We start from the raw sequence: 21,724 nt of genomic DNA, 5'->3' as shown, positions 1-21,724 counted from the left end.
AATTGACTACCTGAAAGCCAGTGCTCTCAACCCCCGAGGCCACCTGATCTTAGGCTCAGAGCTCATATTGTCTCATTTCTTCCCAGCCAGCTGCTTGGACCAGAATGAGACTCCTTCTTGTTCAGGCATTCTTTTTCAGGACCCACTGAAGAAGAAGAAGAAGGGTCAAAGTCAATGTCTGTGCCCTGCCACTGGCTCTTTTCTGTCCTGATTCAAAGCTAAGATGTTTATCAGGGTCTGGAGTTTAATGGCATGGTTGACTCCCATCTGCATGCCAGGGTCAGTTTCCCAGTGCCACATGAATTCCAGGCTCTGATCCCAATGCATAGGCATGGTTTTCTCTATGTCTTAGTCTCTTCAGGTAGCTGGAAAAGATGCTGGTCCCCATGAAGACCTTGGTAGCCATAGCCTTTTCATGATTTGATGCAAGGTCATGTTCTGAGGAGTAGCAATCATTTATTACTTTATATTGTCTGATACATGCCAGGACCTGGGCTGCTGTGGGTTTGATAAGGAACAAGACTAACAATTTGTCTGCTCTCCTGGAGCTCACACTCCACCACAAGAAATCACATAAGTGAGGGATTATGACTACTGGGACAAAGGAAATACCTAGAGCAATATTGTTCAACCTTGGTGCTATTGACATTTGGGGTTGGAAAACTCCTTGCTGTGGGGGTCTGTCCTGTGCATTGTAGGTAACTACCCACTAGATTCTAGTGCCACCTCCCAAGTAAATGCAAAATTATCACTAGGCATTGCCATATGTCCTTAGGGAGACACAGCCACCCTGGCTTAATGGTTATTCATCCAGTAGAAGGTTATAGAAAGTGATTATATCGAGACCATGACTAGAAAAAGTACAGAGACTAGCCAAACTAGTGGAAATGCATGAACTGTGGACCAATAGCTGTGGAGCCCCCATGGTACTGCACTAGGCCCTTTGGATAAGTGAGACAGTTGTTTAGCTTGAACTGTATAGGGAGTCCCCCAGGCAGTGGGATTGGGACCCATCCCTGGTGCATGAGCTGGCTTTTTGGAGCCTGGTGCCTATGGTGAGACACTCTATACAGCCTTGGTGCAGGAAGGAGGGGCTTGGATCTGCCTCAACTGAACATACCAGGCTCTGCTGACTACCCATGGGAGACCTTGCCTTGGAGGAGGTGGGAATGGGGGTTGGGGTGGGGAGAAGACTGGGGGGTGGGAGGAGGGAGGACAGGGCAATCTGTGGTTGGTATGTAAAATGAATAGAAAATTTCTTAATTAAAAAAAAAGTGATTACGGCTAGGTTGGTTAGGAAAGGCCACAGTGGCACTGACATTTTAGAAGACTCTTCAGTGGCAGGTTGGCTAAAGGAACCAGCAAATACAAATGCCCCACTTGAAGGAAGGAGCTTGGGGCCCTGGAAAGAAAGGCAGACATCACTGAGGAAAAAGGCAAGTGAACTAAGAGGGATCTGTTCGAGCTGGGGAGGAAGGGGTATGAGTCACACCACCTAGCACATTGTTGGCCTTCGTGAAGTCTGAATTTTATCACAACTGCCAAGTGCAAAAAATAAAACCACTGGAGGTTTGTGTACTCCTTTGCTTATGTCCAAATTTATCACGAGTTTCAAAGTACTCATGCAGGCTTCTGTGCAGAAGACAGATTTGCTCAGGCTGAGTGGAAGCGGTGGCCACGTTTTAGAGGGAATGGTCTTTGTGAGAGACAATGGTGTATGCTCTCGAGGTGGACTTGCTGGTGGCTTCGATACTGAGAGGGGAGGGGTGGTGGAGTTCTATTTGTACAACTGAGTGGTGCTGATGCAGCTTACTGGGATAGAGAAAGTCCCGGAGTGGAAAGTAAGGGCTGCCATTGGATAGGATAAGTTATAACATGCAACCTGAAGTAGGAAAGAAGTGTGGCTAGAGGCTGCCATGGAGGTGGCATCATCTAGAGGGGGCTTCTAGCCAACCACCTGGCTGAGATCATCTTGGCCATGAAGGGAACAGGTGAAAATGAGAAACTCAGGGTTAGACCCAGCAGACACTAACACTTAGGGATCAACAAAGGAGGCTAAGAAGAAATGTCCAAGACTAGATAATAACCCAGGGGATTGTACAGCAAAGGATAACAGAAACAATTTGTTTTAAGGTAAAGATAGTAGTCGTGAAATGCTATGAAGAGACTAGGTAGCCAGACAATGGTGAAGAGTCTGTTGGAGTCATCAACATGGGAAATAGTGACAGCCTTTTCAGTGTGGTTCAGACAGCTTCATGGCTGTCTTCTGGCTTCTAGTTCCATATTGGCTATGTGTATGCCTGCCATATCTAAGACACTCAGCCTATGCTCTCAGCCACATCCATCTTGGGGATTGTCAGGGTACTGTGGGGTCAGACCTGAGCTCTGGACTATTCAAGGGGTCAGGCATTAGGGCCATTCAGGTAGCCAGTATGGAGGCCGTCTTGTACGGAGGTAGGGTGCCCTCCTGGAGGCTGCCCAGGTATGTACTTACCCTGAGGCAGCTGCCCTTGTTTGAGATCCTGGAAGTAAGTGGTAAACAAGACAGATCCAATTGCTGTTCCCATGCATTATGGTCCACTGTAGATGCCTTTATGACAAAAATGTAATAAAATAATCAAATAAGACTGCTTCACGGGGCTATTAAGGCCACAAAGGACACAAACAGAGCTTGTGCCAGAAGACTGGAGGAGAGACAGGGGGTTGCGAGCACAGAGACATAGAGGGCTGGCCTCTCTGAGCATGGGAGACTTCAGCGGAGACCTGGAGGGGTAAAGGAAGCAGGGATGTATTCCCTGTAGAAGTTCCAGTTGGGAATGCTCTTGGTTCAGAGAAGGGATGGAAGACAGGCCAGTGTGGCTGGAGCCAACCTAACAAGGGGAGTGTGTCCAGAGGAAGGGCTCTGCTGGCATGCCCATGCAAGGCCTTGTGTGCCATGACAGGATGCCTGGGATTGTTGCAATTGTAGGAGGAAGCCATGGAGGCTTTGATCCCTCTGGCATATAGACCGATGAAAGAAAAGAATGAAAACAGGAAGAGGCTGGAGGAGATGGTGGTTATTTGGCATGCTGATAATGGGCAAGCTGGGTTCAATATCCTATAACAGCCCAAAAGACAGCAGTGGGAACAGGTAGATAGGCTGGGGCAGGGAGGGCAGACTGGTCAGGGGTTAGGATGGAAGAGTCTGAACTCCAAAGGGAACAGGTTGACTTGCAGGTAACATCTCACTCTGTGGAGTTAGATCTTTCTTAGTGGGTGGGGTGGCAGGGAGGTTGTGCCCTTGATCGTTTCTTGTTAGGACACAGCGTCTCAGCACCTGAAGAGCACAGGTGTGCACACATACATTCCTTATTCCTGGCACGAGCTTTGGAATGGATCAGGAAGCTTGCACAGATGCTGTCTCTCCCATCTGTTCTCCTAAGGAGCTGAATGCTCTTTTCTGTATCTGAAGGCGGGTCCCAGATGTGGGGCTGGCTTGCCATGGAGCCTGGCATGCATATGCTTGTAGGCTGGTATCCTAATGTCTTGGCATGCTGGAGTTACCATCTCAAACTACTACCCCACCCCACCTGACCCGCCATGTCCCTGGCTCTCAGGCCTGGTTCTCCAGGCATCTAATTCCCCAATAGCAGCTGTTAAGGGGAGGGGAGCTGGTAACTCCACTAGTATGATCCCAGGCAGCTCCTCCCCAGCCCCCCTTGGGGCCTGAACTCCATGGAGCTGTTGTTCTGGAAGATTTGTTTATAATACTAAACATATCAGATAATTGAAAGCTAATGCTGCTGTCTGGATCACTACACATAATATGCTTAGGTAACAAATCAATTTCCTCATTGCCCCGTAAGTTTCTGAAGTCAAATAAATGCATGACAAATTGTGTATGTGTAGAATCAATCTCTCTCTCTCTCTCTCTCTCTCTCTCTCTCTCTCTCTCTCTCTCACACACACACACACACACACACACACACACACACACATACACACAGATGCATGTGGGTTCTAATGCTGACTCATTAGGAAGTGGACTTCCAGGCTCATTTCCCCAGCAGCCAACTTACATTTCAGGTCAGGCAGGTCTTCCTCTTAGAACCAGACTCAGGCAAGTTGATGAGAGCCCCAAGACTATCTGGGGACACACTAGAGAGTAGAGATACCTGTATATATAAAACCTTTGTTTTTGAAGTTATTTAGTTTTGTGTTAGAGGAGTGGGGGTACACACACACACACACACACACACACACACACACACACACACCACCTTCTTTACACCTTCTACACCTTCTGCTTTCCTTACACCTTCTGTGTTAGAGGAGTGGGATATATATATATATATAATGTCACAGAGAAACAATGATTTCAATTACCTTTTGCCAAGAGGCCAAGCCAAGAGTTGATACAATAAACATAATAATGGTGAGCACTTAGGTGTTACCAGGTAAACATGGATTATGACTTCACTTGGAAAACACCATTTATGAGGTAACTTCAACCATCTAGAAAGAGTAATGAAGCAAAGAATAAGTATCTACCGTGTGTGTGTGTGTGTGTGTGTGTGTGTGTGTGTGAATTTTTAAAATTTTTTTGAGATCCTTTCCAGATCTTATTTATTCCAGATCTTACTGAGCATGCACTTCCACCATAAGTAACTGGACTACTTGATCATGCCCTAGCAGTGTGCATTTACTCTTGAGGACAAACACACTGCCCCTCTAACCCTCATACTATCAGCTTTCCATAAGGACTGTAGAGGCTTGAGTGTCTGGCCTGAGGGCATCCAGCTCCCAGCTCTACAGTTGTTGCCCATCTAGGCTGGACTCCCTCCATCCATCAGCCCTAAGCTACCATGCTCCAAGAGGCTGCAGAGGAGACTGGCCACAGCACATTGGAAGGAAAGAGGCTGCTCCACCTCTTCCTCACCTCCACTGACTCCCATCGTGCTAGCAAAGAAAGAACCAGAAAAGTATTAAAATGGATGTGCCCTTCAAATCAGAAATCACATGGGGGAAGGGCCGTCTGAGGCAGGGGAATGAGTTCTGTCCACTCGGAGAAGGCTCTGAAGGTATCAGGGTGTCAGAGTCCAGCAGACATTGTCACTGTGCTGTGGGGTTATCAAGAGAGTGTGACTTGTGCTCTGTGTGCTGGGTTTGAGACGTCTGGGCGATATGGACTGCCTTTTCAGGAGAGGAAAAAAGATGTAGCAAGGAACTTGACAATGCAAAGGTTTTATTTTAAATTTAGTTGTCTGGAAAATTTGGTAATGAAGAACAGCTCATTAATAGCTGTGTGAAGTCACACCAAAAAGAACAGCAAAGTGACAGGAAGGGAGGGGAGGGAAAAGGTTGGAAAAGGGGCAGAGCTGGTCCTATTGTGTCTGTAGGAAGTGTGATACCAGGCCCCACCCACCAACTTCCTGCCTTGCCAAGTATCCAAGTGACTAGGAAATTTTGGCTGGGGGAGGGTACCCTGACCCTCTTGTGGGCTTCCTTACATCTTAGTTTTCTCTAATTATATGGCAGCGGATATCTCCATGTTCTAGAATTTTCTGGATAGAGGGATACAAACATTAAATACTGGGATTATAAATGACGCATGACATGTTTTTAATTAAAATATGGACCACACAGTCTGTACCAACTGATTTTCAGATTCTCGGATGTTGCCCGGTCATTTCCACATTGGTTCAAGTGACACAGACAGAGGAAGAGAAAGCTATGGGACAAAGTATCATCTGATTTATTCTAGCACAAAAGGGCTTTGTATCCTCAATTAATACTTAGCTTGTGCTTTGTCATATTCCAAAAATGGGGTCTGAATCAGGAACCCTGGTCCTGAGTCTCCAGCATTTAGAGATGCTACTGTGCATTTTGGAGAGGGGCTATGTTTCTCACTCATGCTATGTGGGAGACTATATAGTCACTCCTTGACTACAGTCTTCTAAGCCCTGTTCCATGAGATCCATCTTGACTCCATTGGAATTTTCGAGCTGCATGTATAAGCCTGGTCTGGCTCTGGAAGTCTGTGTTGTCATGGATCATCCCATTTTTGTCACACTCTCTGGAAAAGGGATGTGTACAAGGTCCTGGCAGAGTGGTGGTTCACAGTTTCATGAAGAGGCGATGTGAAAGTTCGGGGGCCGGACATTGAGATGAATGTGGGAAAAGGCTCTTGGCAGGTGGATATCACCTATAACTCGTTCACACCCCTGACTTGAGAGGGTCCTGAGAGCCATGGCTTTTCAATGTCTCTCCTAGATGCTTTGGTGCAGAAACAGGCTTTTTGTTTGGGGCCACAGACCCCTAGTGTTTGATGCAAAGCAGTCATTTTCAAAACTGATGTTTTAAGCCATGGGACTCCAACTTCAATGACAACTTTGGCAGGTGCTTTATATGATAAGGCAAAGGTCTTCCTCTTAGAGCTGGGGACCTCTGGGGCAGACATTTTGCTACGGTCTGTCCTGTGTTTCTCTGTTCCCTACCCACCAGATGTTAGTGTTATTCTTTCCCCAGTTGTGACAATCAAAACTGTCTGAAGATAGGGACAACTGTCCCTTGGGAGACAAAGTTACCTCCTCTTGAGGCTTTTGCTGTTAACATCCTAATGTGGAGGCAATTAACATAAGGTAAGGGAGAAAACCCAAGTACAGCATTTTGGTATCTCTCTACCCTCTCCTCCTTGTCCTTGATTGGAACAGGTGACACTGGGGGACTGAAGGACTGTGGGTCCCCTACTTGTCATGCATGCTACCACCTTCCCAACACCACTCTGAGAGCCCTCTTCCCTCCCAACCCCACAGCAGGCTTTGCGAGACATCTGTGGGTAGAACCAGTCTAGCTCCTATCACGAATCCCCCACAGGCTTTATTGAGGCCCTGACCTTCCTTTAAAAATGCATACTTATTGAACTGGAGTACCCAGAAAAAGTGCCAGACATGAAGAACCCTATGTACCGACACTAGGTTCTGCCCTCCCCACTTGGCATTAACGAACCCATGCCAATTGTACTCTTACCTCATCTCCTTCACTTATTATACTTTGTAGATCCAGCCTTTTCTGCTGAAACTTGTGGCCTTCTGATAGCAGCCAGCAGTTACCATAAGTGACCTCCCTTGTTTGGTACCAAGCTGTGAGTCATGGAAGACTTGGCAGGCCCTGGCCAATGTCATTTGCAAATGTCAAGGCTGCACCTTCTCTGGCACGCTTCTCCTCTGTCCTGCTATCACCCACCATGGGTGTTTTGTTTCTTTTAAAAATATGCTTATTTAAATATACATTTATTTTTGCAGCTGCTGCTGCTGTTGTTGGTAGTTGTGTGTGTGTGTGTGTGTGTGTGTGTGTGTGTGTGCCTGTGAAGACAACATATTTATCAGAGTTAGTTCCCCCTTTTCATCTTGTGTATTTCTAAAGACTAAATTCAGATCGTCAGACCCAGTGGCAAATGTCCTTTATTTGGTGACTCACCAGTTGTTTTCCTAGAAGTCATAAATGATAGGTTTCCTGTCCTTCTACCTTTCTGCCATAATGGGTCATTAAAATCAATGATGACCCTACTCTTCTGCTTTTTTTTTTTTTTTAAAATTAATTATGGCCAAGAAATGACAACTTTTAGCAGAAGCATGATTCCATCTGTACTCGAAAAACAAGGAAAGACTTCTCATGTAATCCCCATGGTTTGTGTCTTCCAAGGACTGCTATGTATCCAGTCCTACAAGGGCTCTTGTTTGTTGTTTATTTTTAGTATTTTGCGGTACTGAGATTGAAGTTAGGGTTCTCAGATAATATTGATGAGTAGTGGAGCTGTACCCCTAGTCCCAGGAACACTCCACCAAAGATACTCCTTCAATTTTCATGTCATTGTTACGAGGCAGACATTTTCTTACCCCCATTTGACAGCTGAGAAAAGAGAGGCACGGACAGGTGAAGTGGCGTGGACAGGGTGTCATTGGTGGGGTGTTCCTGGGGCTAGGATTAGCATTCTGGCAGCCTTGCTCCAGGCAGGGGTTCGCAACCCTTTTTTTCTATAAAGGGCCAGAGAGTCAATCCAGTCCTTGCAGGCCATACGGTTTCTACAGTGATGATTCAACTTTATAACTTTAAAGTAGTTATAGATGACAGTGAACAGATATGAACACAGAGATGTACATTTCATCTAATACTTAGCAGTCACAAAGTTTGTTTTTCCTTTGATTTTTTTTAAACGAAATCTGAAAATGAACCTCAGTTTTGAAGCTATGTGTACAAACTGTGGGCTGAGTTTGGCCCCAGCCCGTAGTTTGCTAATGACTGTTCCAGAGGCCTGGCCTCTCACCACTCTGCGATGTGGCTGCAGTACTGCTGTTCCCTGACTGACGAGCCCTCAGAGGCAAAAGGGGACGCTGGAGGATGTTATTTAATTTCCGGGGTGTCGGGGGTGGGGGGGGAACGCCACACAGATGCTTCACACACTTGCCGCTTCTCAGTGTGGGGCAAGTCCAGGAAGGGTCCGTTTGGAAGCATAAGTCACGAAGGCTGAAATGAATGAAGTTTCAGGACACAATGACTGGCATCTCTACAATCATCAAAACACATTTATGGAATGCTAACGGGGCCAAGAAAGCGATTTCATTTATTTAAACAATTTGATTGATAGCTCCTTGTTGGAAACAGAACCGTGCAGGAAGGTGGGCTCCCATGAACGAAGAGCATGCTGTATAAACACTGAGATCTACTTGGTATTTGACATGGCCCGTGGCCCAGGAATATCTACTGGAGAGGCTCAGTGGCACAGGTGGTCCTATTCCTCTTGGCTTTCCTTTGCAGCTGAAATGTTGTCAGCGTTCCTACCGTGGTGAGACCAGGGCATGAAAACTGCCTTGAAACCATGAGGCTTCCAGAGAGAAGGCGTCAGAATTAGAGGCCAATGCCAACCTGGCCACCTGGTCAATGTCCCCAACAAATGCCAGTGTCTCTGGCTGCTCCACAGGGGCTCTGGGAGAATGTGTTTCCAAATGGGCTCTTGGCATACCTTGCCACTGTGCGGCTCTGAAATGCTGCCAGAAGTCCTGGCAACCGCAGGCCCCTTGCCTTCTTGGCTCCAGCTGGACTGGGTGGCAGATGGCGGAACCACTGGTGTGGTCAGACTAGGGAGGAGCTGTCTGGGGAAAAGTCGATTTTCTGGCTAGTGTGCCTTAGGTAACTGCATTCTTTACTGAAATGGTACTGAGACTTTTTGTATATTGCAGCCTCTGGATACTAAGGAGAGGGAGACAGGTTCCAGGAGTGTTGGGGTGGATTATTTCCCAAGATCTTCTGGTACCCCATGGAAAGTCATCTTTCTTGCAATATTAGAGTAACAAAAAGGTCTTGGTAATGAACAGTACAGGGGTTTTCGACTTGGGCACTCCAAAATCAGCAGTGAGGAAATGCTGGTGCCTTGTCAAGGAATTAACAAAAATTGGACCCATACTCATGACAAGCCTTCTCATCATAGCAATAGTCTTGAGTTTCTTTGTTTTGAGCTGGAGTTTAAGCACTGGACCCATTAAAACTGGTTTGTGTCTATTGATAAAGAACTTCAATTAACAGTGATTTTTGTCTCTGATTAATCTTAGAATATGAATTAATTATTACTTAATAAGAGTTATCTTGCTGGACACAGCCCTCTTTAAAATCGAGATCTCTTGAGGGAAAGCTCTAGATCTCCATGATGGAAGCAGGAGGAACTGCTGTGGTATGGTACCTCTCCTACAAAGAAACAAGAGACAGAAATTGGTTAAAGTGCTTGCTTAATGTGCACTCAAGTCTCAGCGATTTGACAGAGCTTGCTTCCCAGAGTTTCCATGTTATACTCTTCATACCACTCCTACCATGGGTCCCCTGAGTCGTTAGGGGGCCCCACCTCTGGAGTGACTTTTCTGCCCAGTCCAGTCTGTTGGTTTTCTTGAGCTCCAGATGGAATGGACTGTGGTCATGCAGATGGAGTGGTCTGTGCCCTGGTGGGTCCATGTGCCATGTGTATGTCTTTCTCCTCATCTTGTCTGCCCAGGAGTCATGCTCTCAGACAAGCCACACCTCCCTTCCCCCAAGAACACGTCATTTATGTTGTATTGCTGTGCAGGCATTAAGAAAATAAAAAAATAAAAAAAAAAAAAAACAGAGTCTAAAAAGAGCCTGACCCTAGAAAATCCTAAATAGGAACAAGAAGGAAGTAAATTGAATAAAAAATTTGGGGAATGGATTTGAAGTGTTCTGGAGTGAGAGATGGCTGCTGAGCAACCATCCTCAGGCTACGCACTTAGAAACTGTGAATCCTTCATTTCCGTCCATCCAGAGGGAGAAACTGAACTCAGAGTTAATTGGTGATTTGTCAGAAGTCACGGCTCCTGCTCCAGGCTTCAAGCTCATGTCTGACCGTAACGCTGGCACCCCGCCCCTGGATGCAGTGCCCTGACCTTTCCTCTCTTCCTGCAGACACATAGAGAACTGGCGAGGCCTGCACACACTCAACGCCGTGGACATGGAGCTCTACACGGGACTCCAGAAACTGTGAGTACACTGGGGTGGCTTGTCAAGGAACAACTGGGAGGCTGCCTGTCATCTTTGGTGGTGAAGTAGCAGTAATCGGAAGTCTTCTGTCTCAGTGTTTTCCTCAGGAATCTTCTTTGGGGATGGTTGGCATCACCCATCTGGGGATCGTCAGGGGCCACCTTAGTCGGTACAGGCCTGGGGGTTCCCTGAGGTTAGGGTTTCAAGGCAGCCTTGCCTCCGTGCCTGCTGGGATCGTGTTCTTTCTTCAGTCCCGTGCTTGGCACAACCCTACACCCCATCCCCAGGGTTCGATTCTCACTCACTGCTGGGGTCAACTTCAGTGCTTTAGACATGGGGGAGTGGGTGCGAGAGGAAGAGACACAGGAGACTGCAATCTTCTTGTCTCTGGAGTAACAGGAGCCCTGATCCATAACTGCTGGTCAGAATGGGGAGTGACTAGCTGCCATCAATGATTGCTCATATTCCAGTCTCCACCTAGTTCACCAAAGGAACTGGGCTCATGCCTCTCACTGAACCTCAGTCGGCCATCTAGGGTGACTAGTGATGAGGAGAGCTACAGCCCGCTCACAGGGCTTGTCTTCCTTTGGCTGTAACCCCTGGGATTTTGCTGAGCTTCTTTTCTCTCTGCGTAGGACCATCAAGAACTCTGGACTCCGGAACATTCAGCCCAGGGCCTTCGCCAAGAACCCCCACTTGCGTTACATGTGAGTAGAACTGGATTTTGGGAGAAGGTGGGGGATGCATGCATGGAGATAGCCTTGGACAATGAAGCTGGCTTTGATATTTGTCGTCCTCGGCCAAATCCTCTTACTTTCTTAGGCCTCCAGTATTACCTCCTTAGCATGGGCATTTGGGATTTGGTCATCTCAAAGGTTTTCAGTAGAAGGAATCCAGGGCTGAGTGGGAGAATCTCCAGGCTTGCAAGTTTGTACCTTTTTTATAATGAAATTTTCAATTTTATGGGAATGTAAATGACAGGGACTTACTGTGGACACGACTCTTCTGGGAGTACGTGTAGGATTGCTGGTGTGTATATGTGTCAATGTTGGGGATTACTGAAAAAAGGAAAGCAAGACCAAACCAAGTATAAGAAGAGTCTAGATTCAATACAGAAGGACTTTGAGAACTGGAAACATTTGCACGGGTCTTGATGTGGGATGAAACAGTGGACACATGGTCATGGGCATATGCCTCCCTCGCTCTATGTCTCCTTCTTGCCATGGAATGGATCCTTTAGGCAGTGGCTCTGGACAGACCTTGCAGGAGTGGAATCATCCACGTGGATGCTTCTTCTCCAGGTCTAGATCTGGGTAGGTAGACTATGAGATTTGGAGGGAGGACAGTCAGTTCTTGTGAAGCAAGGGAGCATGAAAGAAATTCTATAGAAAGTGAACAAGGACAAGACATTTGACAGCTCTGCAGGGGTAGACTTGTCTGGGCCGGCTCTTCCCCAAGAACAGCCTTGTGGATCTTCAGTGGGTATACCCCAAAGAGCAGAGGGTATGCACGGACTGGATGGCGTGGGCTCTGATGCAAGTGGGATGGAAACAGAGGTGGACTAGTCTTTCTTTGAGCCGCTGTAGTTGGCACTTGATAATAGAAGGCAACTTGCTGGGTAGAGATCTCTTATAAAGAAGAAGAGATGGTAAGGGATGCTATGAAGAAGCGGCACACGGGGATGCAGGGGTCAGAAGAGATCCTGACCAATTGTGGCTGGGGAGTGGTTCCTTTTTGAGGAGGTCTCCGCTGTACTCTCAGGTCTGTGCATTTTGCCAAGTACGAGGTGAATGGTTATTTATCTCTTTCAGCGACTGCTTTGTGTTGAACTTTCTTTCTTCCCTCTGGAAATATCAAGCTCCCTGGCCACTGCCTGGGGCCCTGTGTACTAACCATGGGGGACTGAGACCTCCCTTTCAACCGCCCGACTCAGCTCTCGCTCCCTTGCCCTGGTTTATGCCCTGTGGCACGATTCTCCCGATGTGTGGCACGATTCTCCCCATGTGTGTGTTCTTCGCAGCCGTCGGCCTAGCTGCAACCAGAGAAGGGCCTTGGACCAGATGTTCCAGGTGTTTATTTTATTGGGGATTTGAGTTTCATTGTAAAATGTCCCAAGGGGAAGAGCCTTTGACCTCTGAAAGGTCTCCTTTTTCACAACATCCAGAGCGCATGAAACCACATGTTCATGGCAGATCAGGTGGGGACAGTGGGGGCTGTGAAACCACGCGACAGTTCCAGCTGACTACTGTTGTGCGAGGTGTAGCCGCTGTCACCAGACTTCCTGTTTATTCAAGATGAACCGAAACATCAGCACCCACTCAAAGGGCTCTGCTAAACACAGCGGGGACCCCCGAGGAGCTTGAAGGTTACAGGCAGCAGAGACCACAGGGTAAGGTACACAGTCTGCCTCATCCAGGGGTTTTATGAGTGAACTTTGGCCATTTATGAAGCCACACCCCAAATCCCTACTGAGTGAATTTCCCGGCAGCTTTGGGACATTTTCTCCTGGCAAACGGTCCAGGTTTCGCTGCTCTCTCACAACATCTTCTATTTCTGTCTTCTAAATGCATTTACAAGTCTTCAGGCCCCAGCTGAGCAATCACAAGGCGATCACTTACTCCAACACTAATTGCCAAGCCCTGGCTTGGCGGCTATTTCTTACATTCTCCCTCCTCCCCCTTTTTAAAGGGGAAATGGCTGAGAAGATGTTTCTTCTCCCCTCTGTCCAGAATAAGAAGCAGGAAGTGATATTCTTACCCACGTCACCTCAGTCATCTGATGGGGGCAACACAACTGTCCCTCATCTCTGAAGCTGTCCCTGTCACCAGTATAATTAATTCTTCCCCACATCAGAAAATGAGCCTATGATGTCAAGGTCAAATTTTGGCAGCAAGCATGATGGGACATCAGCACCCTAGGGTTTCCTAAAGTCTATGAGTGACTGCGTCCTATTGACTGCTTCAGTTTTCTCCTCTCTTTTGCTGGGTATGAACAAGTGAGATATTGGTGAATGCACATTCAGAAAGACCGTTCTGAAGGGCTCGATTTTATTTTTAACCTTCTTGCTTAGATCAAGGAGCCTCAAGGGTAAGGACTTTGCAGCTTGGTAATGGGAACATTGGCTTGCTGAGCTGTAAACTGAGCATAAGGGCAGGGTCTGTTTTAGGCACAGACTACATGACTGATGTCCCGTACGGCTTTTAGCCCAGCAAGTAGAGTTCAGAAATGATGCTTACTGATGATAATGTGTTCTGCTGTTGCTGATCCCAGGACCCAAAGGGAGGGACAAGATGGTCTCAGTGACTTCCCTGACCTGTCTTTATCCTGGCATAACTGGATTTCTGTTCTATGCCTTCCATCTACCCTATGCCTGCAATACACCTGTTTTCAATATCTGCCATCTGCTTTCCTTGAATATGGATGAGTCAACCTGGATACAATTCTTTCTTCTCTCTCCTTAGTCCCTTCTGCTCTCAACTCTATGTAGACCACTCTAAGTGATGCTCATCCCAGGTAAGACCTCAGCAATGGATGAGTCCAAAACTTTCTTAGTTCTAAACGTTTAGAGGACACGTCTATGAACATTGAATGAGGATGATCCCCCAGTCTTCTGAGACCCGCTTCTGGAGCTGGTTCTTTTTTTCCCCCTTTAAGAAAGTTGTTTTCTGTAGCATAGCTCACACACAAGTTGGATCTCTGAGGGGGTGGTCCTCCTTAGCAGAGTAATGTGGATGCCGTCTATGAACTGTTCTCCAGTGATGGCGTTTCCTTTCATCTTAGAGCACTTCCTGGTTTCCAGGGAACCTTCACGTACTTCATCTCCCAAAGTTCTCATCGTCCTCCTGGTGGCTGGTGTAGTAGGAAGCTTTATTTCATAGGTGCAGGGAGAAGAGCCGAAATAGAGGCTTGCCTGGGTTCTTGGGTTCTCTTCCCAGGAATCTTCCTATGATACCTACTGTTAAGAGAGCCAACAGCAACAACACACCGATCAACCAAACCAGCCCTGCCCCCTCCCCGCAAAAACCTGAGATGCTTAGCAAATGACAAGTCTCGAGGGGAGAGGTTGCTTAGCCGGTAAAGAGCTTGCTGCATTTGATCTTCAGAACCCATCTGAAAAAGCAGGTTTTGTAATCCTGGCACCGGGGAGGCAGAGACAGGCTTGTGTTTCCTGGCCAGCCAGTCCAGCGAGATCAGCCATCCCAAGCCAGTGACAGAGCCTGTCTCATGAAAACCATAGAAGTGGCTCCTGAGGAAAGACATATGGAGCTGGCCTCTGGCCTTCACATGCACACAGGTGTATGTACACACAAACACACGCTCATGCACATACACGAGTGCACACGCATACTCAAAAAAACAAGAGGGAAAGGCTAATTAATACTCATTAAGAATTTACTATGAGCCAAGGAATGGACCTAGAGCTTCTGCAGAGTTGGGCTCACTTTACTCTGCCTAGTGTCTACCTGAGAGCTCCTTTGTCCCCATTTCGTAGATGAGCACACTGAGTCCCACAAGACACTGTTGGTTTCTCCTAAGGTCCTACCGTAAGCTAGTGGAGGAGTCAGGCTGAGGATGCCAATCCCTTTGACTCTGAAGTCTGTGTACTTTCTCACATCCCCCAGTGTTTCTCCCCTCTGTTTTCTTAGCAAGTACTTCTGATGGGAGGGATGCAGGGTCTTTAAAGTTTTATTAGAGAGCCGCAATTTCTCCCTGGAGATTTAGCACCATCCAGCCTCAAAGAGCTTGCTTGAGAAAGCTGTTTAGTTTCCTTCCCTATTCAGGTCGGATCCTGTACCAATGGTTGCATTACTAACTGAATATCTTTATTGTGAAAGATTTCTTAGCATCAGCCTATGGCCTACTTATTTCTAAGAATATTGAATGTAAGATTCCAGCAAGCCAAAAGAATTTCTTTATTCCCTCGGAATTGGTTGTGGTGGGATCTCTCATGTTTAGTTGCTGTAAGCAGAAATTCGCTGGATCTGTTCAGCTGGGAATCCTGGCTCCCTCCCGGCTGCCAGATATTAGGGCAGGATAAGGCTCGAATGCCTGGATTTGGTCAGCGGTGCTTAGGTGGATAGGGATAAAGGACATGGCTGGAGGCCCCACCCTCCTGGGCACTGGCTGGACCGTGTGCAATTCATTTCTCCTCAGGGAGCAGGGATGAAAACATGGAGAGGCTGATTTATTATGTATTACAAATCACTAGAGGTTGAAATAGCCCGATTTTGGACTCCAGGCTGATAGGCTGATATTTTAATAATAAACGTTTACCTCCCTTCCTGCCCCTTACCTCTGCACTTAGACTTTTTTTTCTGAGTCTCATTGGGGTTGGTGACTGGCACACTTGTCCCCTTACTGCCTCCATGCAAGTGACCTTCCTTCTCTCTTCTGTGTGGAGGATGCAGCCATTAAATACTCTGTATTACTGATCATAGTGGACCAAGGGCTTTGGAGGGGCAAACCTGAGACTTCTACTCACTGATGCTTGGAAGGAAGTATAAGATCCTCTCCTACTTACATGACGGTTCTGAACCTTCCGTAAGACAAAGCACACAAAAAGCTGAACTCAGCACATTTTGAAAGGCTCAGTGCCCCCTCCCCCTTTGTGGGCTGGTTTCCAGTTTCAGAGATTACAGATAGTTAACCTGGAAGAGCTGCTAGAACCAATTCTCCAATTCAGATTCTTATCCCTGCTCCCACCCTCGCCTCTTGGCTCTCTGTTCCGTAACCCCATGTGGGTGGCTAAATCATATATCAAGCTTAGCTCAGCCAAAGTGGGACTCTTTGTTTGGTTTGGTTTTGAGACAGGATCTCGCTGTACTGCTCAGGCTGGTTTCAAACTCAAAGTGCTCCAGCCTCAGCTTTCTACAAGTTGGAAGAACAAGCCGATCACAAACAGCCCGGTTCCACTTCTCACAGCAACATTTCGCTCTCAGTAAAGTTGTAAGGCTGATTTCTTCCTTTGTTTATTTATATTTTGAGACAAGGTATCTTGTAGCCCAAGATGGCCTTGCACTCTTGTAGCTGAGGCTGGTTTCAACTCCTGATCCTTCTAACTCCCAAGAGTAGGCCTGTGAGTGTGTGCCCTCATGCCTGGCTCAGAGTGATATTTTAAGCACACAGATTCAACAGTGCCACTCCTCTGCCTAAAACCCTCCAGTTACTTCCCACGTTATTTACAGTAAAAGCCGAAGCCCTCACTATGGTCTCAGGGTTCAAGTCATGGCTCCTGCTTCTGTCTATTTCCCTTGTGTTTCCTCCCTGCTTTCTCGGATGTAGCCTTGAGCCTTCTGTCCCTTCCTGGACATGCCAGGCTCATCCCCCACCCTGTGAGTTTTTGTATCTGCTGATCCATCTGACCCAGAGACATTCCCAGCCTTGATCTCCATGTCTAATCCTGCTCACCATCATTTTCTCTAATATCACTTGCCTTTTCAAGCTTTCTCTGACCACTCAAACTTAGTGACCATTCTTCTCTTTACAAACCTATCACTTTTTATTGTATCATGTGGCTCGATCATTCCCTTGGACTTTTTTTTTTCTTTTAACTACTGGCTGTTTGAAAAATAACCACTCAGTCATTTGTGTGACAGTTTACATTAGATGTCCTCTACCAGAAACTTCTGTGGCATGGAGACTTGGTATTATTTGCTGCTCTGTACCTGGTACCTAGGACAAGGTGAGCGGCTCTCCTCTGCCTTGACCACTCTGTGGATAAGAAGATGTCTTGACTGATGAGTCTCGCCAAGATCTCCATGTATAAGAGCAGGGCCAAGGCCAAGACCATGCTAGGTGTGGCCTTCTTTCCTGCACATTACCCTACCGACTTGGATCCTGTCTTGCCATCATCCCTCAGACTTCTGTGTATGGCAGAAACCATTGCAGTCCAATTTAAAAATAAGGATATATGTGAATTACTGATGTTCTAAGAATGTGGGGGAGTAATTTAACATCAGAGAATTGCTTAAAGTGTATGAAGCCTTGGGTTTGATGCCCAGTGTTACAAATGCAACACAGCATACTCACCAAACCAACAAGAACCAACATGAGCAAAAACTAACACTACAGAGTCATAGCCAACAGTGCCCCCCTGCAATGCTGGGCACAAATGCAACAGTGCAGTGCATCTCTGAGCATCCTTATCTCAGCCTGCTTAGTACTTCCACCAAATCTCCTGCATGAATTATTGCCTCTCACTAAATGTCATCACTAAGGAGATAGTGTTGATGAGCAGGTGAGAGTATGTGTTTTTGAGATGGACTGATTGAGTTCGGATTCTGGTTTGGTCCTATGTATATATCTGAGTGTCCTGGGAAAGTGACCTTACCATCTTGCTTATCTGTGACTCATTTTCTCATTTGGAAAATGGGGAGAATATGTTTATTAGCAAGATGAAACATGTTAAGCCTTATCAAGCATTAAGGAGAATGTCTGGCCCATAATGAGAATCAGTATAAATTGAAAAAAATTGTTAGTTTTTGATTGACAGCGTGGTGGTCAGTCTCTTGTTATGTGACTTATAAATATGTAGTGAAGCATGATTTAAGAGGTCTCCATGTCCCCTCAAAGTGCTGCACGCTGCAGACAATTAATCAACAAACAAGGTGTGCTTCCTGTCCTTAAGATTTACCAATGTCAAAACAGTGGCACCTATTTTTATTTTAACCTTTGGAGAGAGTGATTAAAGCAATAGATTTTACCCCAACATAGGGGAATGAAGACATAACTTAGTGACTGTTTTCCTAGTTTGTAAATGACCCAGTGTTCAATCCCTTTCATCGCCAAAAATAATATAAATATTTATCCTCGGAGAAACCATTTTCCCACACATAGACATAAAGTTTTCCTGCAAATTTCAGAGCTGTTCAGACTTCCTTTACATATGAGCTAAGAGCTCCTTTGGAGGGTGTCCCTGAGAGGGGCACAGCTGAGCCATTTAAAGAATAGTCTTCCTGTCAGATGTGGTGGCACGCCTCTGCAATCTCAGTACTTGGGAAGTGGAGGCAGGAGGATCAAGAAAGAAAGCACTTGTCAGGCAAGAGGAGTAGAGTTCAGATCTTCAGAATCCACGTGGATGCCGGGTGGGCACAGCGGCTAGCCGGTAACTCCAGCATCGGAAGGGGAAAGCCCAGAGCAAGTGTGGGAGACTTGGATCTTGGTGAGCTCTGGGTACGACTGAGAGACCCTGTCTCAAAGAATAAGGTGGAAGAGTGATTGAGGAATGCTCTCCAACATCCATCCCAGGCCTCTGCATGTATGCACTCACATATACATGTATACTGGCATACACACATATGCTTACACACATATGAACTCACACACACATATTTGAAAAGAAGAAAAATGCAAAATAAGGGATGTGGAGTTACAATGGGCAATACCTTAAGCTCCAGCCCAGCCAGGGAAAGACTGTCTTAAAGATCCAATCAACCAAACAGAAACAAGAAAAAGAAATACACCAAACTCAAAACTATTCCAGACTTAGAAAATGACATTTTATAATGCAACATAAAAATGTTTCTTTATTTACCATTTCCACCATTGTCAGATAAGTTAGGGATATACTAGGTATGGTGGCTTTCTTGGGAATAATGAAATTTCTCTAAAATTGATCACACATTGTAATTAATGGATTACATAGCTGTGTGAATATACTAAAATCCTTTGAGCTGTACACTGTGTGTATCTGTATGTGTGCATGTACATGCATGCATACACACACAGACACAGACACAGACACAGACACACACATAGACACACACACAGACACACACACAGACACAGACACACACATAGACACACACACAGACACACAGACACAGACACACACATAGACACACACAGACACACACACAGACACACACACAGACACAGACACACACATAGACACACAGACACAGACACACACATAGACACACACACAGACACACAGACACAGACACACACATAGACACACACACAGACACACACACAGACACACACACAGACACAGACACACACATAGACACACACACAGACACACACACAGACACAGACACACACATAGACACACACAGACACACACACAGACACACACACATACACACACCCACACACCCCCCACACACACCTTGTGCTTTTTCTTGGCAGAAGCTTCAAGCATTTGCGTGAGGGCCACTGTATCTCTTTTCACTCTGCTATGGGGCAGAATACAGTGATGCTCCAAATGGAGGCTGCTCCATTAGCCAGAATCTTGTGGGGAAGGTGATGGGATCACACCACAGTTGAACTTCCCTGGTCATGTAGTGTGAGAGAGAAATAAACTTTGATTGTGGTCACTAGAAGATGAAAAAGAAGATCCATACGTGACAGTGTCTCTACTCTGTACCCGAAGTAGATGGGCCACCAGGAACCTGCCACACACTTGGTGCCTTGATGGTTACTACATGCCTACCTCCACTATGCAGGGAAGAAGACCAGAGAGGTGGGGCCCTCTTCCAGGGCCAGCTTTGAGCCTTCTCTCAGTTAAATATACAAACTAGCAGATAATGAGCAGGCTACAGCTCTGCAACATTTGACATGCTGCCCAGACAGCTGCCATCCTCTGTGTCTTCCCACAGAAGGTGCTGGAGGACCCTGGAAACCTCAGGGGTTTTGGTCAGAGATGGTCGGAAGTGGAGGAGGTGATGTGGAGTCAGGCCTTGGAAGGGGTCTGGGTCTGGGTTAGTGAGAAGCCTGCTCAGGGCACAGTTGCTGCTGCCATGGCTATGGATAACCATATCCACTTGGACTTCCTCCTAGAGCTGTTTAGACATGTGTTTCTGCTTCTAGGCTGTTGTGTCTGGCCATCAGGTAAACAGAAAGAACTGCCAATGGAACAGGACTTGAAAATGGAGCCATTTGCCCATGGGATAGGATTTCCACAGATTCCCTGAATTGGGAAGATTGAGCCAGGACCATACGCAGTGGTGTATCTGAGTGGTGGCCTGGAGAGGAGCCAAGTGTGGGAAGGGGACTCATGGGGATGGCTGTCAGTGTGTGAGAGGTACTGTTGAAATGTAGTGGTTCTGGGCAACTCTGCCTCACATTCCCTTGCTTCTCTCTACTGTGCTGTGATCTTGGATAAACTGCTTAACCTATTAAGCCTGTTTCCACACCTCTAAAATGAGGCACTATTTAGATGACCCAGTCTTGACCTTACAGCATTTCGGGGAAATTCTTTCTGGAAGAAAGGTCTGAGCTGGGACACAGCTGGAACCACAGGGGGCCAAGGCCAGAGGAAAGCTCTAGTCAGTTTGTTTTGGCTCTTACTGGCTGCCTTCTACCCACCTATCTTGTCACTCCGGAGGGGTCAAGCATTCCAATCCAATGACTTCCAAGGGTGTGGCTTCTGGGAACCCCTGCTGTGTGCTGAGCTTTTGCTGATGCACTTTATATGTCATCCTATGCTCATAATTGTAAGTTCATGCAAACCACCCTCCCCATTTTACTCATGGCTATCTGAAGCAGAGAGAGGTTTAGGCAACTTGCCGAATTCCATCGCTACCAAATGGCAAAGCCAGAAGTCAACCACAGGTAACCAGCTTCTGGGACTCTAGGGCCCGTTCTCATGATAGCCTCGTTCCATCCTCTGTTCAGCCTTGGCATCAGTTCTCAGGACTCGGCTAGAGAGAAGAAAGGTGATATACCGCCTACTCTAGAACGGGCTCTGAGGAGGGAAGGTCCACGGGAGACCACCAAAGGAGCACCTGTGGTCAATTCCTGCTTCCTACCTGGCCACGGACAGGGTGTCTGTAAGTGGACAGTGCCTCTTAGCTTCCTAGCTGGCATTTTGGGGTCCGTTAGCAGTTATTTACACTGGGTGAATGCTCTGCAAAGAAAAAGATGCTCAATGATCAATGAGGGGCTGTTCTGTGCCATATGGTTGCAGGAGCCCCGGACTTTCGGCCACTCATTTCCAGGGCTGATTTCTCTCCCTCCCTCTTCCTTGGACCCTGCCCCAGGCAGGTCCATGTCTGTGTGTGCTCACCCTACTATAACATCTGTGATGGGAGATGGGAAAAAGGAGTGCTATGACCCCGTCCCATTGTCCTGTTACTTCAGACCGACCTGTGCATTTTGGGCAGCTGACTCTTCCCAGTGCAGTGAAGCTGTGTGACCCCTGGAGATGGGTGGGGGACCCTTTGTTCCTCCCACAGTTCAGCTCCTGTGACACTTGATG

General features: G+C 46.9%; 1 protein-coding gene across 8 annotated transcripts in view; it reads left to right on the top strand.

Annotated features, from left to right (window-relative positions):
- Positions 1–21,724, top strand: part of Ntrk3 (neurotrophic receptor tyrosine kinase 3) — a 366,758-nt gene that overhangs the window by 48,996 nt on the left and 296,038 nt on the right. For all 8 annotated transcript variants that reach the window (XM_006970042.4, XM_006970041.4, XM_042278302.2 and 5 more), the window contains exons 2-3: positions 10,447–10,521; positions 11,157–11,228. In XM_006970042.4, the coding sequence (XP_006970104.1) occupies positions 10,447–10,521; positions 11,157–11,228 (147 nt within the window). The remainder of the gene's footprint in view (positions 1–10,446; positions 10,522–11,156; positions 11,229–21,724) is intronic.

This window comes from Peromyscus maniculatus, chromosome 1, assembly GCF_049852395.1.
Source record: "Peromyscus maniculatus bairdii isolate BWxNUB_F1_BW_parent chromosome 1, HU_Pman_BW_mat_3.1, whole genome shotgun sequence".
Classification (NCBI taxonomy): domain Eukaryota; kingdom Metazoa; phylum Chordata; class Mammalia; order Rodentia; family Cricetidae; genus Peromyscus; species Peromyscus maniculatus.
This window is presented reverse-complemented; position numbering and strand designations above follow the sequence as displayed.